General features: G+C 54.6%; 13 protein-coding genes across 13 annotated transcripts; 6 read left to right on the top strand and 7 right to left on the bottom strand.

The window, feature by feature from the left end:
- Window positions 1-1,263: 1,263 nt before the first annotated feature.
- G647_00598 (uncharacterized protein) lies at window positions 1,264-2,356 on the bottom strand (the record flags this gene model as incomplete). Its single annotated transcript, XM_008724001.1, has 2 exons — window positions 1,264-2,284; window positions 2,334-2,356. 2 exons carry the CDS (start codon window positions 2,354-2,356, stop codon window positions 1,264-1,266), a joined length of 1,044 nt encoding a protein of 347 aa, XP_008722223.1.
- An 844-nt stretch (window positions 2,357-3,200) lies between these two features.
- G647_00597 (calmodulin) lies at window positions 3,201-3,595 on the top strand (the record flags this gene model as incomplete). The annotated part of the gene is made up of 2 exons (XM_008724000.1): window positions 3,201-3,294; window positions 3,348-3,595. 2 exons carry the CDS (start codon window positions 3,201-3,203, stop codon window positions 3,593-3,595), a joined length of 342 nt encoding a protein of 113 aa, XP_008722222.1.
- Window positions 3,596-3,952: 357 nt separating this feature from the next.
- G647_00596 (uncharacterized protein) lies at window positions 3,953-5,070 on the bottom strand (the record flags this gene model as incomplete). Its single annotated transcript, XM_008723999.1, has 3 exons — window positions 3,953-4,047; window positions 4,111-4,215; window positions 4,269-5,070. 3 exons carry the CDS (start codon window positions 5,068-5,070, stop codon window positions 3,953-3,955), a joined length of 1,002 nt encoding a protein of 333 aa, XP_008722221.1.
- Window positions 5,071-5,665: 595 nt separating this feature from the next.
- On the top strand, window positions 5,666-7,592 carry G647_00595 (uncharacterized protein; the record flags this gene model as incomplete). Its single annotated transcript, XM_008723998.1, has 3 exons — window positions 5,666-5,958; window positions 6,007-7,440; window positions 7,496-7,592. 3 exons carry the CDS (start codon window positions 5,666-5,668, stop codon window positions 7,590-7,592), a joined length of 1,824 nt encoding a protein of 607 aa, XP_008722220.1.
- Window positions 7,593-8,372: 780 nt separating this feature from the next.
- On the top strand, window positions 8,373-9,380 carry G647_00594 (uncharacterized protein; the record flags this gene model as incomplete). The annotated part of the gene is made up of 1 exon (XM_008723997.1): window positions 8,373-9,380. The coding sequence occupies one exon, from the start codon at window positions 8,373-8,375 to the stop codon at window positions 9,378-9,380; it is 1,008 nt and encodes a 335-aa protein (XP_008722219.1).
- Window positions 9,381-10,113: 733 nt separating this feature from the next.
- On the top strand, window positions 10,114-11,313 carry G647_00593 (uncharacterized protein; the record flags this gene model as incomplete). The annotated part of the gene is made up of 1 exon (XM_008723996.1): window positions 10,114-11,313. The coding sequence occupies one exon, from the start codon at window positions 10,114-10,116 to the stop codon at window positions 11,311-11,313; it is 1,200 nt and encodes a 399-aa protein (XP_008722218.1).
- Window positions 11,314-12,544: 1,231 nt separating this feature from the next.
- Window positions 12,545-12,889, bottom strand: G647_00592 (uncharacterized protein; the record flags this gene model as incomplete). Its single annotated transcript, XM_008723995.1, has 1 exon — window positions 12,545-12,889. One exon carries the CDS (start codon window positions 12,887-12,889, stop codon window positions 12,545-12,547), a length of 345 nt encoding a protein of 114 aa, XP_008722217.1.
- An 897-nt stretch (window positions 12,890-13,786) lies between these two features.
- On the bottom strand, window positions 13,787-15,298 carry G647_00591 (uncharacterized protein; the record flags this gene model as incomplete). The annotated part of the gene is made up of 1 exon (XM_008723994.1): window positions 13,787-15,298. One exon carries the CDS (start codon window positions 15,296-15,298, stop codon window positions 13,787-13,789), a length of 1,512 nt encoding a protein of 503 aa, XP_008722216.1.
- Window positions 15,299-15,753: 455 nt separating this feature from the next.
- Window positions 15,754-16,860, bottom strand: G647_00590 (uncharacterized protein; the record flags this gene model as incomplete). Its single annotated transcript, XM_008723993.1, has 1 exon — window positions 15,754-16,860. The coding sequence occupies one exon, from the start codon at window positions 16,858-16,860 to the stop codon at window positions 15,754-15,756; it is 1,107 nt and encodes a 368-aa protein (XP_008722215.1).
- A 444-nt stretch (window positions 16,861-17,304) lies between these two features.
- G647_00589 (uncharacterized protein) lies at window positions 17,305-17,637 on the top strand (the record flags this gene model as incomplete). The annotated part of the gene is made up of 1 exon (XM_008723992.1): window positions 17,305-17,637. The coding sequence occupies one exon, from the start codon at window positions 17,305-17,307 to the stop codon at window positions 17,635-17,637; it is 333 nt and encodes a 110-aa protein (XP_008722214.1).
- An 804-nt stretch (window positions 17,638-18,441) lies between these two features.
- On the bottom strand, window positions 18,442-19,596 carry G647_00588 (uncharacterized protein; the record flags this gene model as incomplete). Its single annotated transcript, XM_008723991.1, has 3 exons — window positions 18,442-18,497; window positions 18,555-18,980; window positions 19,023-19,596. The coding sequence occupies 3 exons, from the start codon at window positions 19,594-19,596 to the stop codon at window positions 18,442-18,444; spliced, it is 1,056 nt and encodes a 351-aa protein (XP_008722213.1).
- An 802-nt stretch (window positions 19,597-20,398) lies between these two features.
- G647_00587 (uncharacterized protein) lies at window positions 20,399-22,657 on the top strand (the record flags this gene model as incomplete). The annotated part of the gene is made up of 3 exons (XM_008723990.1): window positions 20,399-21,391; window positions 21,450-21,701; window positions 21,779-22,657. 3 exons carry the CDS (start codon window positions 20,399-20,401, stop codon window positions 22,655-22,657), a joined length of 2,124 nt encoding a protein of 707 aa, XP_008722212.1.
- Window positions 22,658-22,811: 154 nt separating this feature from the next.
- G647_00586 (uncharacterized protein) lies at window positions 22,812-24,690 on the bottom strand (the record flags this gene model as incomplete). The annotated part of the gene is made up of 4 exons (XM_008723989.1): window positions 22,812-23,341; window positions 23,400-24,165; window positions 24,241-24,265; window positions 24,380-24,690. 4 exons carry the CDS (start codon window positions 24,688-24,690, stop codon window positions 22,812-22,814), a joined length of 1,632 nt encoding a protein of 543 aa, XP_008722211.1.
- Between the last annotated feature and the right edge of the window lie 1,286 nt (window positions 24,691-25,976).

Here is a 25,976-nt window from a genome sequence, read left to right as displayed (position 1 = left end):
GAGCTGTGGGTACAGTACTGTAACTTGTGGCGGAGAAGACATCGCTGTCGTTGTCTTTCCCTGGCCACAACTAATACACTGCACTGCACTGCACTGCACTGCACTGCACGACGAACCCGGAGACTTCAGTCCACCAGTGCGCCAGTTGCAGATTGCCAGATACTGTAATTACCACTTTGCAAGCCATGCGAGACGGACGGGCGCATAGCATTCTCCCTCTGTAGCAGGAGGACAGGTCTCCCCCCCGGCTTTATGGGCTCTGGATCGTTTGGATCATTCCAGGTACTGTACTGTAGATGGTACAGTGGCAGCACATGGCAACTGCAGTTACTGTATGCATCCCCCGGCCGTCCTGCGGATGTGGAAACGGAACCCTGGCGGTGGTGTGCATGAGCGACAGGTTCGCAGGCTAGGCTGGTGAAGGGGGGTCGCTACTGTATCTCCAAGGATTTTACAGCCTGGAGATCCTTGCACGACTTTATTCCAGTTCCCTAGTCCCCTACAATGCGACGACGAATGTGGAGGTAGGCGTGAGCTGAGGCAAGACTCGGGATGCGTCGGCTGCTCCAGCTACAGCGGATGGAAGAAGAAAACACGACTGAAAAGGACGGCGACAGTCTCATGCGTTTCTTAGCGCAGCTAAGAGGCGTACTCCGTACTATATTCGTCTTCATTTCCCTGCTGGGCAAAAATTATGGTCCTGGTTGATGAATCCCTCTATATCAGGTCCACAGTCAAAATGGTTGAACTGCTTAGTCGCAATGACATCCAAAGTCAAGAGTACTCTAGTCCATCATCAGTACGACGTACCTGGGACGACCTCGGACGACCTCGGACGCAAGCCAGACTTACATAGAGCAATGTGACATCGTGGTGTGCCTCCGTGCCTGCAGATGTTCTCTCCGCCAGCAAGCTTGCCTAGCCACTGTCTGGATGAACAGACTCCTTTGCGGAAGTCCAGAATTGGACATTTCATCTGTCGAGTTCCCGCCTCTTTAGGTATCAGCGATCGTGGGATTTTTCTTGACCTAACCACACGTTGGCTGATCTTTCCGCAAGATGGGAGGGTGCTGCTGGCGTTGCCACGCCGGACGTACTTTACGGCGGTTCCCCTGGCGTCCCCTGGCGTCCCTTCGCCGTCCCTTCTGCGTCAAGGTGGTGAAAGATGCCGCAACTGTGGCACCATCTCAGGTAGGCTGGTTGTGCCCGGAATCTGCTGATAGTAGCTCATATTGTTGTTGTTCTCGCTTTGGCCAGTTGACTTCAGGGAGGAGTATCTGGTGATGCAGGAGGAGCTACAGATGGTGGTGTCTGAGCACTTCTCTTCGGCTTGATGAGGAGCAGGACAAACATGCCGACCACGAGGAGGAAGAGCAGCAGGAGAATCTTCCGCTTAGTGTTACGACGTTGGTAGTTGGTCGCGACGACCAGCTCCTTCTCCGCTCCTTTTACGTCTGTGGCCATGCGCTCCACGTTGTAGTCGATGCGATCGAGCATGGTGCCCTGGTCGATGACCATGGCTTGGAGGTCGCGGAAGATGTCTGCCAATTCAATGATGCCCTTGGCGATGTCGTTGATCTCCTGTTCCCGCTGGGCGATGGCGGCGTCGTTCCTGTGCAGCCGTTTCTGCGCCGTCTGTTGCAACGCGGACTGGCCCAGCCGTTTGTCCACCTCGGATTCCATCAGTGCTGGGTCGGAATACGGATTCTGCACCGGGGTTGAGGCTCGGCCGATGGGCGATTCGAATCCGCCCAGCTGCCGCAGCTTGTTGAGATAGATGCTCTGTTTCTTGCGGAATGTCGCGCTGACTTCTTGAACCCGCGAGGCCAGAGCGACTTGGATGTTCTTCGCCATGACCTCGTCCCCTTTCTGCAGGTTGCCGGTTCGACTCGCTTCTTTGACCATGATCTCAATGCGCTTGATGGCCCTTTGGCATTCTTGGAAGCCTCGTGTGATCTCGGTGGTCAGTTGCTCGATCTCGCGCTCCTCCTGCAACTTGACCGAGTCGTCCTCAAAGCCTGGCAGGACGTGCTTCGAATGCAGCTTATCCAACTTGGCCGCCTTCAGGGTGATGTCTTTGAGCAGGTCCCCAACCTCATCTTGCACGTCAATCCACCGTGGAGGGAGCAAGTCCATCTCGATCACGGCGTCGCCGTCGTCGTATGCGTCTGTTGACATGAGACCGCGAGTCTCCTCCGAGCCCTGGTCGGCGAAGCCATTGCTTGCTGGGAATCTGGGTCTCTTCGCAGGGTGGTGTGAATAGGATTGTCGATAGGATATGTAGCTGAACAGTGTTAGCGCGGCTCGTGTGATTTCGAGGGCTTGAGCTATACAGGTTCGTGCGGTCTCTCCACATGTTCGAAACGTGGGTGAAGTTGACGGGCTTCACGTGCGACTGTCGCCTGTCGTCTGGAACTCAGTTGCTGTCGTTGTCATGGCGCGTTAAGGCACGGCTAGATCAGAGGTTTTGATCACTGCTTCAGAATGAGACCATCTGAACCAACCTAGATACCTTGCGCCGGAAAGGGTGGTAGCATCACTCGCAGCTGAAGGACATGGACGACACAGGCACCACCACCTTCCGAGGAACAGCGAGACAGTGAAGGCTGGAAGGAGCCGGAGCGGAAAATCATTGGTCCGGGCGAGGAATGCGCCCGCGCTCGTTCGAGCCTCAGCTGCGGGCGGCCAGTCAAGGTTCGAGGCTCCTTTTACAGAGAACAACGCAATTCAATTACGCCGCTATTTCGGCTGCTGTGAAATACTGACTTCTTTCTGACGCACAAAGTTATCGTTAATCAGCTTCAAATCCTGCGCGCTCTCGAATATCGTTCCCGGCCAGCATCAACCTCACTTCCCACTCAAGACACTTCCATCATGGTACGACTTGTGTCTAGATTGTGGTTACAATCGTGAAACCTCACTTACCTAGATCACCGACTGACATTTGGATGGCTACAGGCGGACTCGCTGACCGAAGAGCAAGTTTCCGAGTTCAAGGAAGCCTTCTCTCTGTTCGTATGTTCGCCACCTTCCGCTATTGATGCCTGCAGCGCTGACACCCAGGCCCCCAGGACAAAGACGGTGATGGTATGTACTCCCACGCACAGTGGCTCTGCACCGAAGCAATCGCTCTTCAGTTCTAGGGCGACCCTTGACACGTACTGCTAGGGCAAATCACAACCAAGGAGCTGGGCACTGTCATGAGGTCGCTTGGCCAGAATCCCTCAGAATCTGAACTGCAAGACATGATCAATGAGGTGGATGCAGACAACAATGGCACCATCGACTTCCCAGGTACGAAAGAAGGCCTCGCCCAGATTGTGGTGGTTGGCTGACGGATCGCGCAGAGTTCCTCACGATGATGGCTCGAAAGATGAAGGATACCGATTCCGAGGAGGAGATCCGTGAGGCGTTCAAGGTGTTTGACCGAGACAACAACGGCTTCATCTCTGCCGCCGAGCTGCGCCACGTCATGACCTCGATTGGCGAAAAGCTCACAGATGACGAGGTGGATGAGATGATCCGGGAAGCCGACCAGGACGGCGATGGTCGTATCGATTACAACGAATTCGTACAATTGATGATGCAGAAATGAGGAATGACAACAACGACGATTCATCGCGGGAGGGGGGTTGGTGGCAGAGATTTTGGGAGGTTGATGAGCAACGGGCAGGCGAGACTGGTCAACACCCGAAATGCTAGCGGGATACAAGGCATCGTTTTGTTCTGTGCTTCCAAAAAGACCACCTCGGAAGCGATACAGGTTTACTGGGAAAGCTGGCCCTACAGCACTAGGTGAGCAAGAAGGCATTCAGGTCTGCTGCCGCGTCAATGCAACGACTCTAAGTGCGCCGAGTTTCTCATTGTGTTCATGCTACGGGTATCATTTGTTTTGTCGTCACCGTACCTCTCCAACAGGAAAGGAAACTGCATCAACTCCAGTGTGAGAACGTCAATGCGCCTTCAGCCAGTTGAGCATCTGCTGGAAGGCTGTTTCCTGTGCTTGCTTGATAGCTGGCGAATCGTAGTCTCCGTAGACAGCGAATCCTGGTCCAGTGTCAGCTTTTCCAGCGTCGACAACGAAAACCTCTCTTTGAGGTCGAAACTCACCATGTGGCACTTCCGGATATGTACTGATTTCGTGCTCGACGTTGCTCGCTGCAAAGTATTTTCGGCCGATCTCAAGCACTTCTTCAGGAAACAGTGGGTCGTTCTCTGGAACCCGGTCAGCGATCATCCTGTAGCAACCTATGTCTGCTTCAACTCACCGACACAAATCAGCATCAATGGCGCCTTCACGGCCTTCATGTCCTCCCTCGTCACCAACGTGGCATGAGCAACAGCCCCCGCCTTGATCAATGGACCATTTTTGGCCGACCCTGCTTCTACATCCTTCGCAGCCTGCCCCTGCGGCGCCGTCCCCTGGTGCTCTCCCGCAAGCATAACCACGTACTTGGCTCCAAAGCAATACCCAACACCATATATGCCTTCACCGTGCGCCACAGCATCCGCATATTCGTCCTTACAAGTCTCGATCACCTTCAACAAAACAGGGAGCACCTTCTCGGGCGTCTGTCTGGCCAGCCACATATCGACCATGAACGACTTGGCTGTCTCAACTGCACCAAGCTTGATCCTCTCTAGGAGACCGGGACTCTGCGACTCCACTGGAGACGAGAGTGTTGCCGTGTTCGAGTTCGGCGCTGGGTCACCCTTGAATTGGTCGGGCATGATGACAACAAAGCCCTCTTGAGCGAATATATCCGCTTGGACCTGGTTGTTGGTTGAGTGAACACCAGTGCCTGGGGTGAGCAGGAGGAGAAGCTTCGCTGGTGTGTTGGGATAGTCTGCCGGTTTCGAGATGTAGACGTCTATGTCGCCCATTTTGGACATTTCTCCTGATGGTTGCCGGCTGGAAGGTGCTGGTCGGTCTGTCACGCAGTGCTCACCCATGCTGGGTCCATCCTGAGCTTTTGAGTCCTGTGTTGAAATGAGCGAGGTTTGAGTGTCTGTTGTGTCCTCCATGGCATCGGATTCAGGGGCTTTGGTTGCTGGTTCGGGGCTGGACATGGCGGTAGCCAGTTGCCTGGACGTCCGGATGTGCTATTGAAGCAAGTTCTATTACCCTGGCTCTATTTTCCTTGCCTTCCACTGTGTTGTATCTCAATCGCACGTGTTACTGATGCTGAATTCTGTCCGAGAGAAGGGATACAACAGGCCACCTTTGAGGCACAGCACTTTGATCAATCTGACGGTCTAGAGAATATACCCCGCTAAACGTGGGTGCTAAGCATCAACAGCGAGCGAAGCGGGTGTTTGGGGGGATTTCACTACTTCGACCGCTTATGAACATGAATCAATCCAGAATATAGACGGATCAATGTGATCACAGTTGTCCATGCGAAGCAACATTGAAGACCGTCGGTCTCAACGTCATTCGTTGGAGCAGTGGCGGTTCTTCGCTCAGGCTGCACAGGGCGGCAGCCTTCGAGTGGGCCACTTTAAACGCGCTCCAACGCGTCGCGAAGTGGCGGGGTTTTGTAATTCATGACTCTCGACACTGAAGTCCTTTCCAAGAACAAACCACACTACCCTGGCAAACCTCATTGTGATCAATCAGTACCACAGGCTCTTTCTATAGCGTATTGACGCTACATTTCCAGCCATGAGCAATCCCGCTGACGCGCTTCGGCGCATCGATGCTGGTTGCCTTGCCGACATCTTTGCCGACCGTCCGGGAAGAGTCAGCAATCCCGTGGTGCAGGCAGTCCAGATCAAGCCGATCGCTGCTCAAGGTGGCGCTCAAGAACGTCACAGAGTCATCTTCAATGATACGAAAAATTACGTGCAGACAATGCTTGCTGTGCACGAGAACAACCTCATCGAGGAGAAGATTCTGCGCAAAGGCGTCCTCGTGCAACTGCTGGGCTACTCTGCCAACAAGGTCAAGGCAAAGCGGTGCGTACGATTCCAATGCTCTCGGGCAACGCTAACGGTGTAACACAGTATCCTCATTGTCACCAGAATCAAGGTCCTGGAGGAGTATGGCGAGCACGAGAAACTGGGCAATCCGGTACCATTGGAGCTGAAAGAAGAGGAGGAAGACAAGCCATTCAACACAGCTATCACGAGCAATGGGTTCTATGGCAAGCAAGAGTCGCCAAAGCAGAGTCGACCTATGCCCAGTCACACTAAGCCTTCGTCATCAGCGCATGCGAACATCTACCCGATTGAAGCGATCTCGCCATACTCGAACAAATGGACCATCAAGGCACGGTGCACGAACAAGTCGGATATCAAGACATGGCACAACCGGAGTGGTGAGGGCAAACTCTTCAGCGTCAATCTGCTCGATGAGAGTGGCGAAATTCGGGCCACCGGCTTCAACGAGCAGTGCGATCAACTCTACGATGTGTTTCAAGAAGGTAGCGTCTACTACATCTCAAGTCCTTGTCGAGTCGCATTCGCCAAAAAGCAGTTCTCAAACCTGGCAAACGACTACGAACTACACTTCGAGAGAGAAACCGTGGTTGAGAAGGCCGAGGTACAAGATGGCGTGCCCCAGGTCCGATACAACTTCACCCCGATTTCAGACCTGCAATTTGTGGAGAAGGACACCACTATCGACATAATTGGCGTTCTCAAGGAGGTAGGCGAGACAGCCCAGATCACATCCAAGACCACCAACAGGCACTACGACAAGAGAGAACTGACTTTGGTCGATAACACCGGCTACTCTGTCCGACTGACTATCTGGGGAAAGACGGCCGCCTCATTCGACGTCCCACCTGAATCGATTGTGGCTTTCAAGGGCGTCAAAGTGTCAGACTTCGGCGGACGCAGTCTCAGTCTGCTGAGCTCCGGCTCCGTGAGTGCAAACCCAGACATGCCCGAGGCACACAAATTGAAAGGCTGGTTTGAAGACCAAGGCCGAAGTGGCAACTTCGCGACACATGCAAACGTTCAAGGTACCGTCGGCGCTGGGGCTGGTTCTCGAAGCGACCCATTCAAGACTATCTCCCGAGTCAAGGACGAACAACTGGGCATGTCCGAAAATGCCGACTTCTTCTCCGTCAAGGCGTCGATTCAGTACATCAAGCAAGACAACTTCTGCTACCCGGCATGTCGGTCAGAAGGGTGTAACAAGAAGGTCTTCGAAAGCGACCCTGGTCAGTGGCGGTGCGAGCGATGCGACAAAACTCATGACAAGCCAGAATACCGGTATATCATGTCCGTCAATATTAGCGATCACACCGGCCAATTGTGGGTCAGCTGCTTTGACGAGACGGGCAGAATGATCATCGGCAAGACTGCAGATGAGCTGATGGAGATCAAAGAAGTCGATGAGAAGAAATTGGCCGAGATATTCTCGGAGGCGAACTGCAAGACGTGGAATTGGAAGTGCAAGGCTAAACTCGACAGTTTCCAAGAACAACAACGGTAAGCATGATTTTCCACGATGCACCGTTGAACTAGAAGCTGACATGGACTCCAGAGTTCGCTATCAAGTGACATCAGCAGCACCATTGAATTTTGTGGTCGAGTCACAAAAACTGATTGAGCTCATCAAACAATACAACATCGATGAGTAGACTTGTCACGGGAGCGCAACGTCTCTGGCGGAACAGGTGGAGTGAGCGCCACAGCTGATCCCATGTCTTGACGAGGACAGAAGACGAGTACGTGTACCACGACGCTCGAGTTGGAGTACTGCTGGTGGCGCTGGGAATCGCGTTGCTTTGTCATCAACATGTACGTTAGTGGACGGTGTGGTGGCAGTCCGCCGGAAATGAGCGCGCGATGCGGAAATGCCTGCATCGTAATAGGATTGCGTCATGAGCAATGTTTCTACGGGAGCCCTCGGGGCCCAACTAATTGACGGCCAGCCAACGGGCAACTAACGGGCAACGGCAGTCAATGGCACAATGGTTACCCTACGGAGGGGTGAAATGAAGTTTAGCTGGAAGTCACATGCCTTTCACCTCTCTTTCTCACGATTCTCTCATCTGGTGCGCATGGTTCTCTGTTGGTTCACAGGCCAAGTCGGACCGGGTAAGCATATTTCCTGTGCCCTTTGAGTCTTGTCTCGCGAGTCCGTCCTTCCGAGGCTGTGATATCTGCCCCTTCGAATGAACCACATTGCGGCCGCCCGTGCGAAGAAGCCACTAGAAATCACACAGCTCGCACGGCCAAGGCCCGGATATTCTCCGTTTGCAGTAACAGTCCGCCGTCACCCAGACTCGGCACATTCGTATATCTTCCAAACGAGGCCCAGGACACTCAAGGTCTTCTCATTCAAGACAACAGGCATCGCGACCACCGGCAGAAGACCTCTCCACCATCGAGGACTAACAACAACAAGCGTCCGCACCATGGCAACGATGCGCGCGGTCGACATAAAAGGCGGCGAAGGCCCCATCTCGGCGCTCTTCATCAACGATCAGATCCCCAAACCCACGCCAAAGGGTTCGCAAGCCCTCGTCAAGATCAAGGCTTTTGGCCTCAATAGGATGGACCTCCTCCAGCGTGAGGGCAAATACCCGCTGCCCCCACAAGCCGGGCCCATCATGGGCGTTGAGTTCTCCGGCACCATCGAAAGCTTTGGCGCAGATCCCGAACGCGGCTTCAACATTGGCGATGAAGTGTTCGGGCTGGCCTACGGGGGCGCTTATGCCGAGTACATCGCCGTGAGCACGCACATGCTGGTGCACAAGCCGAAGGAGCTGAGCTGGGAGGAGGCGGCGGGCATCCCGGAGACGTGGATCACAGCCACCCAGGCGCTGTACGTGGTCGGCGAGTTCAAGCCAGGGATGAGCGTGCTGTGGCATGCCGGGGCGAGCAGCGTGAGCATTGCGGGGATCCAGCTGTGCAAGGCGGACGGCGCGTCTGCAATATACGTGACGGCGTCGACTAGGGAGAAGATCGAATTCACCAAGTCGTTGGGCGCGACCGAGGGGTTCTCATACAAGGAGGGGGATTGGGCACAGGCCCTCCTCAAGCATACCGACGGCAAGGGCGTGGATTTGATCGTCGACTTCATCGGCGCCGGCTACTTCGACCAGAACCTCGACGCCGCGGCGCGGGATGCCCACATTGTCAACCTGGGCAATCTGGGCGGGAATGTGCTTCAAAAGCAGGTGGACATCTCTCGCTTCTTGCGCAAGAGGTTGAGGTATGAGGGCTCGAGTCTGAGAAGTCGCGATGAGAAATACCAGGGTCGGCTACGGGACATGCTTGTCGAGCATGCATTGCCGAGATTCGTCGACGGGCGGTTCAAGGTCATTGTTGAAAAGGTATTCAAGATGGAGGAGATCCAGGAAGCGCACAAGCTGATGGAGAGTAATCAGACCATGGGCAAGTTGATCTGCACTGTTGGCTGAGCGGAAGGCAAGCGAGGGATCCTGCCAGTCAATCTACATACACCGCATGTAGTGCATCAGGAACGTGGGTCAAAATGGAGAAGAATCGGACAATGATGCTCCGTAAGAGCCTTGCTTAGTATCTGGGATGTGAGAAGGCCCCAGAGCTTGGATTAGTGCCATACATGGGCAATGGGACCGCGCTCTTCCACGGTCTCCATGTTGGGTCCTTCACCCCATAGCGAGCCTCATAATACCGGCCATGAGCATCGATAACCCTCGGCCTCTGCTTCTTTCACCGTAAGCGGGATACAAGCATGAGTAGGTTGGCCTGGTCGACTCTTGAGAGGACTGAGACCGTGACTTTCGAGAGTCGTGGAACCGTCAGGCGTGAGAGGCTGCCGTGGCAACGAAGCTAGGCCGAAAATGGTTGCGACAACAATGACATCAGGTGCAGGTGCCGCCAAAGCCGCAGCCTCGCCAGCCTTGTCAGCCCAACCTCTTCACTTTCCACCTGCCACCGCAAACTCACAACTGAACAAGAAGCCACTACACAAATAGCTCTCTTGCCAAACGTGAGTCCTCCGCCCCATCTTGCTGCTCTCCTGTTCTGACGCTTTCAATCTTGCAATGAGCACTTGAGTCCTAGAAATCCCTCACCTCACGCCTCACGATTCAGCATTGTTGAACTACACAACCCTTCACGCATTGAGCACCGTACAATCCAGGGAGCATTACGCTCCGTCCTGCCGTTATGGCTCCAGTACTTCCTCGCCTTGACATTCCCGACCTCAAATTCTCCTCACTCGAACTCGATGCACGCTCGACCAAGGCAGAAGAATCACCCGTCACTTCTTTCCTCAAGCGAGATGTCTTTTCTGCTGGCATCGATAATCCCTTCATACCCCGGAGTGATGACTCGTCACCAATCCTCTCTCCAATAGACACGTACCATGTCCTCGCCGCAAGAGATGCCAAACCCACAGCAGACCCAAATCCCGGCGCCGGTTCAGTCGACCCCAACGACATCAACATGAAGGGCATCCAAGCTCTGTTTGCCATAATCGGAGCTGCCTTCGCACTGGGTGCCATCTGGTTCTTCTTCTGGGCCAAAAATGGTGGCTTTCAGTGGCGAAAGGGTGATTGGGACGAATACAAATCTACTGTGCTGAGACGGAAAGGGCCCAACGGAACCACATTGAGCAACGCAACTAAGAGCACCATACTCGGAGGCGGCAGTGTCGTTGGAGATGGCTACTCGGACAAGGACACGGCCAGCAGGACAGATGGAACCATGTCAGAGGGAATGACTGAGACTGGGACCGTCATGTCCTCCGAGGCACCTATCATCAAGGAGAAGCAATCTAAGAAGAAGAAGAAAGAGACGGCCAAAGAAAAGAAGATCCGTGAGCAGAATGCTGCAGCTTGGGAAGGCGGCCATGACGAAGACGTCCGTGCCTATCGCCACGAAAAAGCTGCCCGTGTGGGAGGTCTGAACAAGGATTCGGATGCTCAATTCTATGGAACGGATTACAGCCAGACAGACCGGACTGGCAGCGACGTGTACAGCAACAGCAGCAGTCACCCTGTACCCACTTCGCGTCAACCCAGCCCCGACAAGCGCACATCTCGCCGCGACTTCTCTTACAGTCAGGAAGACAGTTTCAGCGTTTCGACTCCTCCGCCTCCACCGGTTCATGCTCCCTCCCAGGGACCTCGCCCAGCCAGACACCCATCACCAGAGAAGAACCGAACCCCTCAGCGTCCTATCCGCCATGTGCCTGGATCTATTCATGTTCCTGGGTCATACGCCGAGCCCCTGGATTTCGATGTGCAAAGCGTTCAAAGCCAGAACACCAAGAGCTATCACCATCCTCTTCCCAGTTTGAGTGGGCAGCCACAGCCGAAAGCCGGCGGATACAGGCGAGATAGACGAGACAGCCTAGATGACTGAGAGGTCTGCAGCATGGTCTACACTATCGTTGGACAACACATCCATCCCATAGGTCATTTTGTCATGGACTGAGCATACGAAGCGACGATCACACTCGAACTGTACTCACACAGTATGTAAAGGGATGCCCAAAAGGCGTGGCACGGCACGGCGCAGGATCGGAACTAGCGTACGGGAATATGAGCATAAGGGGATAAAAGGAACGAAAGGAAAGGCAGGTCCAGGCATGGGGGATATGATATGACTGGTCCAAGGTAGATAAAGATTGAAATGATACCACCACACAGATGCATACTCCATAGGTTAAGATCGATTGAACCGGACACACGGTATTCAACCAAGTCAACGAGTCGGGCGAACGCTCTCATGTTTGTCATGTCATGTGTTTCCTCGTCATTGCATTCGCCCTCTTTGATTCATCTCAGTCCACAACCGTGGCTTGATTCTGGACATGAACATGAACATGAACATGAACATGAACATGAGTACGACGGGAATTAAATGTCCATAGCACAGCACATGATAAGCAGAGCATGTACATGATAAAGAAAGGGAAAGAAAGGAGAAGGAGTGACTTCATCAAGGCCTGGGCTGGAGTGAGTGGGATAGATCGTGTGGGAGGGCCCTCTCAGAGATACAGCCAGAGTAGAGTAGAGTTAACGCAGAGTAACGCAAGGCAGCTCAGGGCAGAGGCCCAAGGTGCGCGGTGCGCATGTCGAACGCGGGGTGGGCGTCACTACTCTCAAGAGGGCGGAACGTTCGAGACTCGGGATATAATAAACCATAGCATTTCCTCGTGTACATGCTAGCTTGCTTGCTTGTTTGCTTGCTTGCTTGCTTGCGTAGTGCATGGTGTCCTGTCCCGTCCTATCGTAACCCATCCGATCCAAAGCAAGCAAGCAATAAATTGACACAACGCCGCCCGTACAAAAAGCGCATTAGAACACCGGAGGGAGAAGAAGAAAGCAGCTCCCACTCACTGCCAGGTCAATCAATGTGGTAGTTCCCTTTGGGCACCTTGCCGTGGGTTGCGAGAGTGGCGCCTCGTCTGCGAAAACGCCCCTGGTACCGCTACTGGGGCCCCGATCGTCGCAGAAGCTCGAAGGGAAAACAAATCCAAGTGTCGTATCCTAGCACAGTGTCGCTCTCTCTCGTGATAGTCAAAGTCATCGCGTCCTCTCGCCACCAGTCTGCCTTGACGGTCGCGCTTTCCACGATCACGGTTCTTCGTCTAAGCCTCCACGGTCTTGACTTTCGCCGTCTTGTTATTCTTGCCGTCCGTGCCGCGCATCTTCTTGGTGCCTGCGGCCTTTTTGGCTGGCTTACCTTCGATTGTGCCCTCGATCTTTTCGACCGCGCCCTCGACCTTGTCTTTCACGCTGGGCTTCCTTTTGTGGGTTGTGTTTGCGGCGCGCTTCTTGGTCACACCGGCACCTGTGGCGCTCTTGGTGGTCTTTGCCTTCGTGCCTGCGGTCGTGCTGGTGGCGGGAGTCTTGCGCTTGCGCGTTGGCTCCGTGGAGACGGTCGCGAAGACTCGTGGCTTGGAGTTGCCGGTTGCGCCGCGTGTTTGAGCCATTTTGGGGCTGGGGTGTCTCTGTTTTGGTGGTTTGAGTTGGTGGCGATAGTACTGTGTAGGTCGTCAGGTTTGGGCGTGCGCTGGAAGGCTACTTAAGTAGTAATGTCAGCTTGCGGTTGAGGTGATATGCAACTCAGGTGTGAGAAAGGCGGGGTGAGCCGGGGAATCGGTGAGGCGGGCAGTGAGGAATGTGGTGATAACTACACGGAGCAATGTCGCATATTTATATGCTTTGGGGAGAAGGAAGATAACTCCCTCGCGACACCAGATGAGTCACGCGGAAGACGTCAAGGCAGTGGTGGAGGGTGGAAGTCAGGCAGCTAGCTCGAAGGTGCTGTCGCAGCATCGGCGATAAGACAGGGAACATATGTACGTACCTGGCGATGGAGAAGTCGCGACGGGTTCAAATTTACGCGTCGAGTCAATAACGACGAGGCGACCGGTTTCCGCCCGTTTTCGAAGAAAGGTAAGGCGTTGTGATGGCGTGGTGGAAGAAAAGGTCGGAGGAGGTGAGGAGGGTGGGAGGTCGCCTTTTGAGCTGTCGAATTGCGAAACCAATCCAACGCAGCAGGACAATCGGCTGATCACAACATCACAACACACTCTTCAGTCCGCTGCCAGCTCCAGACCCCGACTGCTTCTCGTCAGCCACAGCCAAGTATCTCCTTTTCTGCTGTCCCCTGTTTCGTCATTCGTCTGTAGGTCGTGTCTCGTCCGTCTGTGCTGCTTATGCTTGATTCGGTCGGTGCTGCTCATCTCCCGCCCGGTCGCCTAAGCGCCACTGTCGCTGGGCGCTTGCCGAGCCGGATAACTCGCGTCTCTCGCACCATCTCGACGCTGCAGCCAGTGGACGAGATGCTTCGGAGTATTGACGCGGCAAGGTGATATTTTTGACCTTCAATCATACCAATCTTTGACCGCCAGTGATCGATCGTCCACGGCTGGACCACCTGCAAGACACAGCGCGTTACGCACCTCCCATTCGAACTCGGCCAGGGCTCGCAGCTCCGTTCCCACAAAGAAGCCCCCAATCAGACCGTTCAACGTCCCGGCCATGATACCAAAGGTGCTCAGCAGGACAAGTATAAAGGCCACAAAATTCCTGGGTGACCACCACACCGCCACGAAGCATCCGATCGAGGTCAATGATGCGCCGACAAAATGCAGGACACCATACCGCCGTTGTCGCCTTTCTCGCAGTTTGTACTTTTCAACCATGCGGAGAATGTCCTTGTAGAAGTCCTGGCTAACTCGCCCTTGCGTTGGAATGGCAGAGATCGCCCTGTCAAAGTCCTTGTCGTCGAAATCCGCTACCTCTAGGCTTGGGTCTTGGGTATCTGTGTCATTCAAAGCCGCGTGAGCTTCGACCTGGGCAATCGTCGGCAGTTCCGTGTGACTTCTCTCAACGGTCGCCTGCACCGCAAAGTGGTCGCTGAGGGAACATAGCAGGGTCGGATGCCTTTCGGTCAGGGCAACTTTCACATCAGCGACTTTCCATCCATGGCCTATCCCACTGAAAAAGATATAATCCAAACGCTTCGCCTTGGGATCCAAGTCGGATGCTAACACTTTGCGGTCATGACCCCGTGCCAGCTCTTTCTGATGGCCCTTGTTCCACCGCCATGTGTTCAAGACTGAGTCGCACGTGTGACCATGTTCTTGAAGGCTAGTTTCCACGGTCGGAGTCTCTTCTTCATTCATGCGCTTCCTTCGCTCCTGCTCAGGTGCGTCGATACTCGCACCAATACTGCTCGCAGGCTTGATCGCTCGCCAGACATCATGCACTCCCGCTCGGCTCTCGACAAGGACATGCGCGAAGCTCAAGGGGACCATATTGAAGTCTCCGAGACCGATGACCAAGCTACCTCGATCCGACGCCGCGCGCATGAGCTTAGCTATTTCCCAGGCTTGTGCCGTACGATGGCAGATGTAGCTGTCGTTCGGTTCCCTCTCGTAAGGGGCATGCAGATGAGTATTAAACACTTCGATGTTGACACCACCGGGCAATCCGATCGTGGCACATGCCACACCCTTGCCGACAAACCAGTCACCTCGAAAGAACGCCTGGGGTCGACCATTCAGAGGATACCTTTGCATGGAGGATTCTTTGATTGGCCAGCGACTGAGGATAGCTAGCCCGCCACCGAAGATACCTGAATGGTAAAATTTTGCGTATGGGAGGATGGAACGGGTGCTGTCTCGAAGGGATAAATAGTCGTGATACGTCCAACATTCTTGCAGACCGACAATATCGAGTTGAGGAGTATAGGTCGCGAGGCGATTGCCTATTTCGGCTAGCCTCTCTTGCCTGTATTTCGAGATGAACTTCAGTCCCCAGCAATTCAAGGTCAAGATGTTGATTTTTGAAACGCCGGACTCCTTGTCAGCTGCGAGTGACTGCGAAGCCATGTTGAAAGTGGCTGCTGGTGAGGTGCGAGATCCTTAGGCAGGCTTATTGGTCCTGCTCATTTGGCAACGCCAAGGCACAAGTGAAGCTAACGAACGCTGCAGGGTTGGGCGACATCTTTGAGATGAGGGACGTAAAAGCTAAAACATGATGGGCGATCATGCAAAGATCCTGCACCCATGTGGAGAGGAATATTACCGCCGAAGGCACCGAGGAAGCTGGTCGTATTGCACGTCTCAGACCTGCAGGGAGAAGATGAGAGGAAGGAAAGAAGAAAGTCACGAAGATCACAGGAAAAGAGCGCCGGCAGCACGTGATCTGATGACATAATACCTCGGAGGGAGGATTACGCTAGTCTAAGATGAGACTAGTCCAAATACTGGTCCTGCCCAGGGACGAGGTCGCATGCAGACACACGGAAGGCGACGGTGAGCGATGTAAGGTCTTTCGCGAGTAGTCAGTAGATAACATCGTCCTCTTGTCCTTGCTCCAGCTCCTCGCCGCCATGGTCATGCTCGTCACTTTTATTGCTGCTCGTTGATCTTCCCACTTCGGCCTGCTTTGTAGGTCCCTGCTCGTCGCTCAAAGACCGAGCAATTTCCTCGGGGACAGGCTGGTCGATGTTCATCTTCTCGTCGGCATTGCGGTCATGGCTCTGGGTTTCGACGTCCGTGGCTTCCCTCTTTTCGTGCGGCTTTTCGTCTGGAGATCGGCGACCCTCGTCAACATCCATTGCAACACTGCGACTTGTTGCCGGACTCGGTGGTTGCTCTTTTCTATCCCTTTCTCCGACCGGCCTATCTGCATCATCTTCCTGTTGTCGTTTCCGCTTTTTGGCCTCGAAATCCTCGACTTCACGCTCGATTTTCGCTTCCACTTCTACCGTCTGCCGCTTGATTTGTTCTATTTCCAGGTCGCGTAACTCCCAAGGCTTGTAGTACAACTTTGGTTCAGCCTTCGTGTGCAGGAACCCGGCCATGGCGCGCATATTCCTATGCCGCATTCGCATGGCTTCTTCGTTCCACTGGAGCTGTTCTTTTCGCCGTCCGCGGTTCAATTCCTCCCGTTTTTGGCGCGCAGACTCGGCGATCTCATGCGATTCCCGCTTTAGCCGTTCTCTTTGACGGGATTCAATCTCTTCGCGGCGCGAATTTACTATCGCCGTCGCCGTATTGGACTTCTGGGCGCCGCTCGCAGAGGATCGCCGCGCAGGTTGGGAGGACTGCGAGAGGGTGCCTAGTAGCGCGCCAAAGAGGCGCCGGTTGCGCGACTTGTCTTGCTCGAGGCCAGAGGTTTGCCGACGGCGTGCTGCAGGAGGTGACATTGCACTTGGGGGCCTCGTCGCGCTCCTATCAGTGGTCGGGGAGGATCCGGCGCCCGGGGACGCTTCGCCGTCGTTCGAGGCGGTGGATTTCCGCGTGTCAAATCGAGGCCGCTTGTTCGAATCTGAGGTTTGAGAGACGGACGATTGACGACGTTTCAGCGAGACGTTCTGCTGTTGTTGTTCCAGCCGTGGCTCCTCGGGGATGAGGACGGCGGAGGATATCATTGTTGATTCTGACATGAGAGCCCTTCCACAATAAAGACGCCTCAAGATGGTGAGTAAAGGATGCTTAAGGCAAGGACAGCCCCAGGCGCAACCTGAGTCAATGCCAGTGGCTAGGCTGAGCACATGGCTTTGGGGAGATCATGAACAAACATCGAATCAAAGGAGCAGGAAAGCCTCGGCGATCTCGTGCACGTGCCAGGCTTGGCTTTTGCGGGGAGCTAGAGATTGATTGGTAGCCTGATCACTGTGCCCCGCTGGAAAACAAGGCTTAGAAATCCGCGCGCGAGGCTGGCCACTTCGATCTTCTTCTGCGTCGTCACATGGACCATATTTGAACACTTGCTCCTGACCTTTCCAACGTCGCTTCTGTGCCAGAACCACCGCCAGATCGCAGCCGCCAGAATCCGAGTACGATATCTCTGCTCCTCTATACACATCCGTCTCCTTCAAGCCTTTACAATGTCCCGCCACCACCCCGACTTGGTTATGTGCCGCAAAGCACCCGGCATCTCGCTGGGCCGTCTCTGTGACAAATGCGATGGCAAATGCCCCGTGTGTGACTCCTACGTACGACCGACCACCCTCGTGCGCATCTGCGACGAATGCTCTTTCGGCAACTACCAAAATAAATGCATCGTCTGCGGCGGCGAAGGCATCTCAGATGCGTTCTACTGCTTCGAGTGTACGAGACTCGAAAAGGATAGGGACGGGTGTCCAAAGATCATCAACCTGGGCAGTTCTAGGACAGACTTGTTCTACCAGAAGAAGAATTTTAGGAATCAGCAGTATTAGCGAGAAATCAGAGTCTGTGTGCAATTCGTGGGAAAGTGACACAAAGTACCGAGGGCTGGCCATGGGCTTCTGCACGATGAACTTCTCGGCTTCTATCCGCCTCATAAAGTGGAAGTCGGCCTGTTAGAAATGCGAGGAGATTTCGAATCGACGGCCACGTGAGCCAACAATCGACCGCATCTCAAGTTTCTAGCCCAAAGAGTTAGAAGGAGAGACAAGAGGCGGAGAAAGAGGAGTGGCCACTGTTGCACCGCAAATACGGCTTGCACGATGAACTGAAGCTGGATTATGACGTTAACAGAGCGGCGATCCTGCACCAAGAACACGGCCCGGCCTCAACGCCTCAATCTCCTTGATGATTGAGTGTCGGGACTTCCTCCATAAGCTTCGCCAACGAGTTGGGCTGATCTCATCGAGTCATCGGGGGAAGAAGGGGTGTCCATCACCCCACCGTACACGTCGCTGGATAGGACAAACACAGGCGTCCCAACACTGATACAGGAGCCTCCGCCGGGACAAGGCTCTCAAAGTCTAAGGAGCGAGGGAAGGAGGTTCAGCACCTAAGGGAGCATGATACTCTCAGCATTGCTCGTGTAGCGGTTACCTGAGCATACTAGTCTGATGTACCGCGCAAACCGGCATCTTGCTCTCTACATTCTTTCGTGTCTAGACCATTGTTGCGGCGTCATGCCTCATGATCATGCAACGTAATCCTCGTACAGCAGAAGCCTCGGCCGTCGCTGGTGGCGTCTTCCTGCACTGTGTGTGGCCTAAATCCTCACTCCATACACGCATTCGCTCTGCTCACCTCTTCCCCGGCCTCTTCGGCCTCGCAAACCCACCCCTTGGCGTTGCAGTCCCTGACCCGGGCGCCGGTCCTTCTTCGCTGTCAGCCCCGGCGAGACCACCCGTAACACCTCCTGCGGCCGTCAGAGCCTTCACCTCCTCCTCTAACCTTCCGCCACCTAACTCCTCCGGGTCGCCCGCCTCTAGCCTCTTCACAATCTCCACGCCTTCCCAGCCCGCAAGCTTCGTCACGCCCAGCCGTGAACTTGCGTGGATCATCCTCTCCTTGATCTTTGACGACCCCGGGCAGACGTAGATGAAGATACTCCCCGGCACGCCGGGGGCGTTGTAGAGTGTATAACTTGGCTTGTCAGCGGGGATGTTGCTTGCCACGGCGGCGGGCTGGATGCCCGTTTTCGTGGAGACGAGTCGGATTTCTTCGGTCGGGATATCGATCGAGAAGATAGCAAGCTTGCCTTCACTGGCCGCGACGTCCTTGAAGGCGGATAGAGCGGATTTAGCTTCATCGCTGATCTTCATGGCATTCTTGCCCTTTCCTTCTCCGTCCTTTCCGGTCACGAAGTCGGCGCCCGAGCCACCTTCGCCCATCAGGTCTCTACCGCGGGTGCCGTGGCGTTCCTCTTCTTCTGCCCGCTTGACAGCTTGAAGCTCTCGCTCCTCGACACTCAGTAAGCCCTCGTCCACGGCGGCTCGCGTGGCCCCTGCAGTTGGAACACCACCACTCGCAGCGGCGCTTCCCCTCGCGCGCTCCTCCCATTGCGCCGGATCGAGGATCTCTTCCCTCTCTGTGAGGAAGACTGTTTCCGAAAACTTCTCGCTCCCCAGTTCCCTCATCAGCGTGTTCCTCGTGCTTGCAAAAAGAGTCTTTTGCCGCACTGGCGCCCGCGAGGGAATGTATGTGATTGCGACGAGTTCATTGGAAGAGGGCGCGCGGCGGAGGAGGAGGAACAGAGGTTCGGTGGATGTCAGAAAGGAGGAAAGAGTGTGGATGCTGTTGAACAGGCCAGAGTGAGAGGACGGGAACGGGGTGGAGGGCAGAGGTCGCAGAGATTCCGAGGCTATCGTTATAGGGAGCGCGAAGAGACTGGCGTCGGAGGTGAAGGTCTGAAAGGCGGATTGAAGTTCGGAGGAGGCTGTTATGCCAGACTGCATCGTGAGAGACGGCTGCTGGGAGGAGCGCTGAGCGAAAAGTGGGTGAGCGGGTGCCTCGTGCTGGTGTTGAGGCGAATTCCTAGATGGTGGCCCCGGGTTGCTGCTTGACTTCACCGCCGCATGTCAGGCAACAGCAACAGCAATATCTGATTGTGTATTTTCTTCACTGTGTAGAGCACTACGAGGACGCTGCGTGACTGTACGAGTTCCAGTATCTTGCTGTCTGGTGCTGCGTATGGCGGGGTCCCCGCGGTGGAGTCAGTCAGCCTTGAGTTGCAAGGATGTTGACCATTCACTTCACAATCGTCCACACACACCTCCGTCTCGGCTCGCCATGAGTCCATGAATGCCGACTCGATACTGCGGAGACGCGTCCTCCGATGTCCCTGCCTGCCTCTGACTGTACGAGCTACTGGGCGACGGGCCGACGCTCGCACATTTAGGATGAGATTCCTCATCTTTTTCCCAGGCTCGTCGCTCACTTTTCAACAGATGCGCTGACATTCAGGCCCAGCGGCTTGAACACACAAGCCTTCGCCTCACGTATGCTCGGCCTATTACCGTCCACTGTGATACCAAGGTTGTCAGAGTGCGAAATACGACCGTCAGCGTTGTTGAAGATTGCCCGCAGTATATGGTCCGCTCGTTTCTACCACTGCGTCCTCTTCCTTACATTCTGTGAACGACCTCTACGGCTCCTCTGGTCCCCCGATCAGGGAGATGGCTCCTGGAAGCAGCACAGAACTCGATGTGCAGCATCATTCCTCTCAGCGCTCTCGGAAGAGAAGTCGATATACGCCCCATGCCTGCCAGCGATGCCAGAAAGCCAAGGTTCGTTGTGATGGACGTCTCCCCTGCGCCTACTGCGCGGCTCGCGCAGGAGAGTGTCATTACAGTGTGCAGGCGCCACCCAACTTCCAGGCCCACGTCTCACAATCACAGTAGGATCACGTCTAACACTAGGAGAGCAACCACTGAGGTTGATAGGGACGAGCAGAACGGCTTCCAGGCAGAAATCAAGACCCTGCTACGAGAACAGAACGAAAAGCTGGATCTCCTGATCAAGAAGACGGCAACCATTGAGGCAGCGTACGAAGTCGCCGGGAAGAGCGATGCAAGCACGGCTATCGCTGTTCTGCCGCCTCGGAAGCAGCCTTTGCCACTCTTTCAAACCTCGACCAGCGCCTTCTATTGCATCAACGTAGTGAAGGTCGGTATTCAAAGGCTCGGTCCCGATGTCTCACAGGAGCAGACGCTTCCCATTGCCGATGCCTCGGCGAAGACGCGAACTGCAATATCCGTCATCCACGGCGAGGTGGTCAATGGCGAGTCGAATGACATAAGTCCGAGTGAGCTCGATGAATCTGGAGACGCAGCATTAGACAGCAGCACGGATGGGCGATATGCGCATCCTCATGCGAAAGTCGTCGGTTCCCTCAACGAGCTCGAGCATGAGCTCCTTCTACAAGCAGTCCAAGCTTTTGCTGATTTGGAGTTTCCAATGTACCCTGTCTTGGACATGGCAGATATCGTACAGAAGGCGACGAATTTCGCCGGCGCAGGTCCAGTCTCTGGCGAGCGTTCTGCCCGAGGAATGCCCATGTCTGACGTGCGGGATATCGGCAAGGATGATCTGGCCATACTCAAGATGGTGGTGGCCCTGGGTCTTCTTGCAGAAGGAGAAACCCACCAAAAGCTCGCTGCGACGCTGTTCGATTCTCTGCGTCCACAAGTGGAGGCGATGGTCTGGACTTCCGCCGTTGACTTGAAGGATCTAATTTTGATGACACTCGTGGTATGGCCAAATCGGTTGCTGAGATCTGAGATGGAATGGCTAACCACTGACAACGCAGATTTTGTTCCACTTTCACTGCGGGAGATGGCGGTTGGCTTGGAGGTTCCAGGGCAATGTAAGCCGAATCATCCTGGAACTGGGCTTGAACAGGAAAGCCGTGCTTGACCGTTCGTTCCCCGATGTCAAGACCCGAGTGCATGCAATCAACACAATTTGGACGGTTTTTGTCCTTGAACAGCATCTCAGTTATGCTCTGGGCTTTTCCGACGCCATGCCCAATCTGCGTCTGGAGGCGAATTTCCCTCAGCCTGTAAGTTTGTCTCTTTCGATGGCAACCTCTTTGCCAGTCGGAGACACTGTCATCTCATCGCTAACTTCTCGTCGAAGGTGGATGCTCTATTTTTGACACTAATGATCGACTACGCGAGCATTGGGCGACAGTCATGCGACGCATTGCTGAGCGACAAGGTCCTCAGCCCCGAACATTCGGCCACGTGGCAGGACGACTACGACTACTTTCGGTATCGAGTATCGCTTTGGGCCATGCGTGCTTCTGAAACTTTTACAGACAACACGAGCCCGGGGATCGAGATGGTGCGCACAATCCTTCACTTGCGGGCAAATCACCTAAGGATACTGGTCGCTCGGGCTTTCTTGTGCTCGGGTCTCAGACAAGCCGCCCCGTTGGATATCTGGACAATAGTGGACATCACAGCCGATACGATCCAAGTCCTGACGCGTTTGGACCCTGCCAAAAAGGAGTATCGATTCCACGAAGCACAGTTGAACCATTTCTTGGTCTCGGCCCTGGACATTCTGCTCTTCGCAACCACACACAAAATGTCAGGCGTGGAATCACCGTCTGCCAACGGAGAGGCGCTCTCAATCCCACCCGAGACAGCTCAAAAGGCTTTAAAAGGCTCCACACTTGCCTTAAACCACCTCCGTGGCCTGGCTGGGTACTCGACACAAACGAAGTACCTATGGGATCGCGTGCGGGTGATGGCTTCGCGTCTCAATCTCTCTGAGTACCTCTTCCCAGGGTCATCGAAGGAACAGATGGCAATCTCTGCACAGACTCCAACCGTGCCGCCTGCATTTGCTGACGCATCCGTCGCTCATCTGAATGATTTTGACAGTGACTTCTTCGCGTTTCCGTCCGGAGAGACGACACCTTGGGGCTTTCAAATGCCATCCTCTTCAGGTCTTGACTTCGATTTGACCCAAGACTTCTCCACGCTACTGAACACCACATGGATGTCATAATCGAAGACGCAAGACAACGTGACGATCAAACGAAAACAGCTGCATTTGTCTATTTGAATCTTCGAGTTCGTCTATCCACTGTCGCTCTCAGACTGCCTACGTCGCAACGGAGTCTAAAAGCAGTGTATTCTCCACCACATTCGTGCTTTCTCGCTCAGTGGGAGGCCACAATCAGCGTGTCCACAAAGTGCCAATACTTCTTCGCACACATCTTGCGGAACCTCTTGCCCCAGACGGTCATGATCAAAAAGCTGAAAGTGCAGCCAATGAACAGGAAGGCGGTTCCGATAAAGGTGTTTTGAACACCGCTGGTGTTGATCCAAGGAGTGATGCCGTACGCCATGCCGTAGCCCATGGTGTTGCGGATGACGATGACCAGGATGAGAGTCTCTCCCGCAATTTCCTTGAAGCAGTCGACGTTGTAAGCCAGAGACGTCGTGGCGCCTACCACGATGCCGAATTGAAACATAGCCAAGCCGAACATGAGGCCCATCCAGTGGACCCGGTGAGCAGCACCCACACCCCAGAGGATGAGCCCAGCCGCTGCAATAATGCCGGACGGCACCAGGACCCAGAGTCTCTGCTCGGGCTCACGAACACCGTTGTTCCGTCTGGCGAGGTAGAGGGTCACCTTGTCTGCGATCCAGCCGGCGTAGACCCAGCCGAGCAACGAACCGATGAGGCCTGTTGTTCGTTAGCGATGAGGCCATACAGCGAGCAGACTGAGACGCTGTCCACTTACCGGCTGTATAGGACAACCCAACCATACTTGATGAGAAGTGATAGGGCGCGCCGCCTAGAATGAACGCAACCGTTCCGTTGCCGACTTGATACAAGCAGAGCGAGGCGCCATACAAGAATCCCGACCAGTCGACATTCGGGAAGAAGAAGAAGATCATCAGCGGCCGGATCATCATGATGAACATCTGCTTGTTGGATGGCCGCTGGGGAAGCAACTGGAAGAGGGCAAGTTTCTGCCAGTAGGTCTTTGGTGGGGAGCGGACAATGTCGCTGGCAGCAGGTGAAGACGACTCGCTGATAACAGGTTCTCCAGCCACTTTGGTTTCTTTCTTTTCCCCAACGGCTTCGGTCTGGGTTGTCTCAACCGCGCCGTTGACTCCTTCGATTGCGGAACGAAAGTAGATGGTTTCTTCCATACCGAAAAAGACCACGAGCGTGCCGACGGCGGCCACGATGGTACCGAACCAAATGGCAGCCCTCCAACCGAGCGAGTTGGCGATGAAACCAGCCAGCAAAGGTGCCAGGGCGTTGGAGCCGAAGAGAAACAAACAATAAAGACCCATATAGTTGCCTCTTTCATGGGCGAAGAACAGGTCCGGCACCGACACCTCAGGCAGAGACTCGACTGGCGCGACGAAGAAACCGATCAAGATGCGGTGAGCATACCAAGCACCTGTTGAAGTTGTGTAGGCCGTCCACACCATGGGAGGGATGCACAGCAGCGACGAGATGACATAGACTCCGCGACGGCCGTACGTGAGAGCGATCTGGAAGTTCATTATCATTAGCTGTTGATGGGGGAACAATAACGATGATTGGGGTATTGTCGTCCGGGAACTTACAGGCTGCCAGAACAAGCATCCCCAGCTACAGGAGAGTCAGCATTCATCCATTCAAGCATCGGTCGCGCAGCCAGACAGTCGACAGTCGACAGCCAGAGAGAAGGACCCTGGCAGACAGGAACGGCAGGAGAAGACTCACCCAGCGAACAAAAACATCAACCCGGTGCCCGTATTCAGATCGGCCAACGAGATACCCGTCTCCTCGGAGATGTTGGTCAAGATGGAATACTGCACCGTCGTGGGGATGCCCACGCCCAAGATGTAGGCGTACACCATGCCGATGTTCCAGAGCTTGCGCTTGCGGGACCAATTCAGGGGGTCCTCCGGGTCGGTGCTCGGCTGGGGATGCAGCACGATGTGGCCTTTGCTGTCGTGTTCGCTAGCCTCGAGTTCGACGAGGTGGATCGTCCCGGGGACGTGGTCCCGTAGGGACTGCTCGTGGGGTGTCATTGCTAGATTTACTGGGGAGAGTGATTGGGTTGGAGAGACTTTGGTTGCTTGGTCGCCGGTGGGTGGGTAGGTTGTTCGGGACAGCTATTAGGCCGTGTGCTGTAGAACGGACGATGTGGGTGTGATGTGTTATGTTATGGCGTGGTGTATCGTCTTGTCCCCCGGGACGTGGTTCAATATAACACAGTATATCGTGTCAAGTGGTCTGTGCCGAGTGCGTGATGCCGACGGCGACGATACAAGCTGAGCGACCAGCCTTGCTCTGCGTTTGTTCTCACTCACTGTCCTGTCATGTTCACGTCCGGCATGCGCGGGATCCACGGCTCCTTAAGTACCCTGGAATGCGGTCTTGCTGGATCGGGACCCCGTCGCCACGACAAGCCACTACACTCGAGAGGGGACATACATACACACACACACAGAGAGAGAGAGAGATGATAGACGAGTGATAGACAGACCATGGCATGCAGTAGATAGGCTGCCCTCCCGAAGCGGTATCGAGCGAGGGAGCGAGCGAGCGACGATAAGACAAGGCTGCCTTACCGTACTCCGTACAGTAAGTTATGTACCGTGTACGGGCCCAACCTCCAGGGGGTGTAGGACACAGTACAGTAATACTCGGGACATCTTCTGGTAGTGTACTCCGTACCCACGGTGTAACATTTCCTTTAACCGAATGTAATCGAGGCTCTCTTGCCTGTTTGGGGCGGAACGTGAACTCGGGACGGGAGAAACTACTCGGTCGACGATCGACATGTCCTTGGCAATATGGGTATTACTTGTACTCAAAATCTAGCCCCGACCGATGCTGGCAGGATGCTTATCCTTATCCGCGGGAGCGGGTGCTTCGTCATTGGCGTACTTGACGAGAGGTCGACCATGTGGTACTTACGGTACTTACGGTACATATCGACATGGCGAGACGAATTGGAATAGAGACCCCCGGAGGTGGGACATTGACGATCAGAACTGTTGGGCAAGCTTGGCCTTGGTCATGGTCTCACTCGGTCTCGGCCAAGAGCATACTGTACAGTAGGGACAGTGCAAGCGGCCTCTACTTTCGTGGCGTCGAGACCCATCATCTGAAGACTGATAGGGACCGGGGCAGTGGTGCAACAGCAGGTGGTTCAGTAGGTGGATACCAACTCAGCTACCTATTCGGGACCATTGATCCTTGTTGCTGGTGATACTGTAAAGTAATACTCTACGGAGTACGGAGTACTTCCTCACTTATCTTGCCTGCCTGTTCGGGAAATCGGCCTGCTTCCGAGAGAGTGTCCCCAACC

This window comes from Cladophialophora carrionii (genome assembly GCF_000365165.1).
Source record: "Cladophialophora carrionii CBS 160.54 unplaced genomic scaffold supercont1.1, whole genome shotgun sequence".
In the NCBI taxonomy this organism is placed as follows: Eukaryota; Fungi; Ascomycota; class Eurotiomycetes; order Chaetothyriales; family Herpotrichiellaceae; genus Cladophialophora; species Cladophialophora carrionii.
The sequence above is the reverse complement of the archived record's forward strand: the minus strand, read 5'-3'. Positions and strand labels throughout refer to the sequence as shown.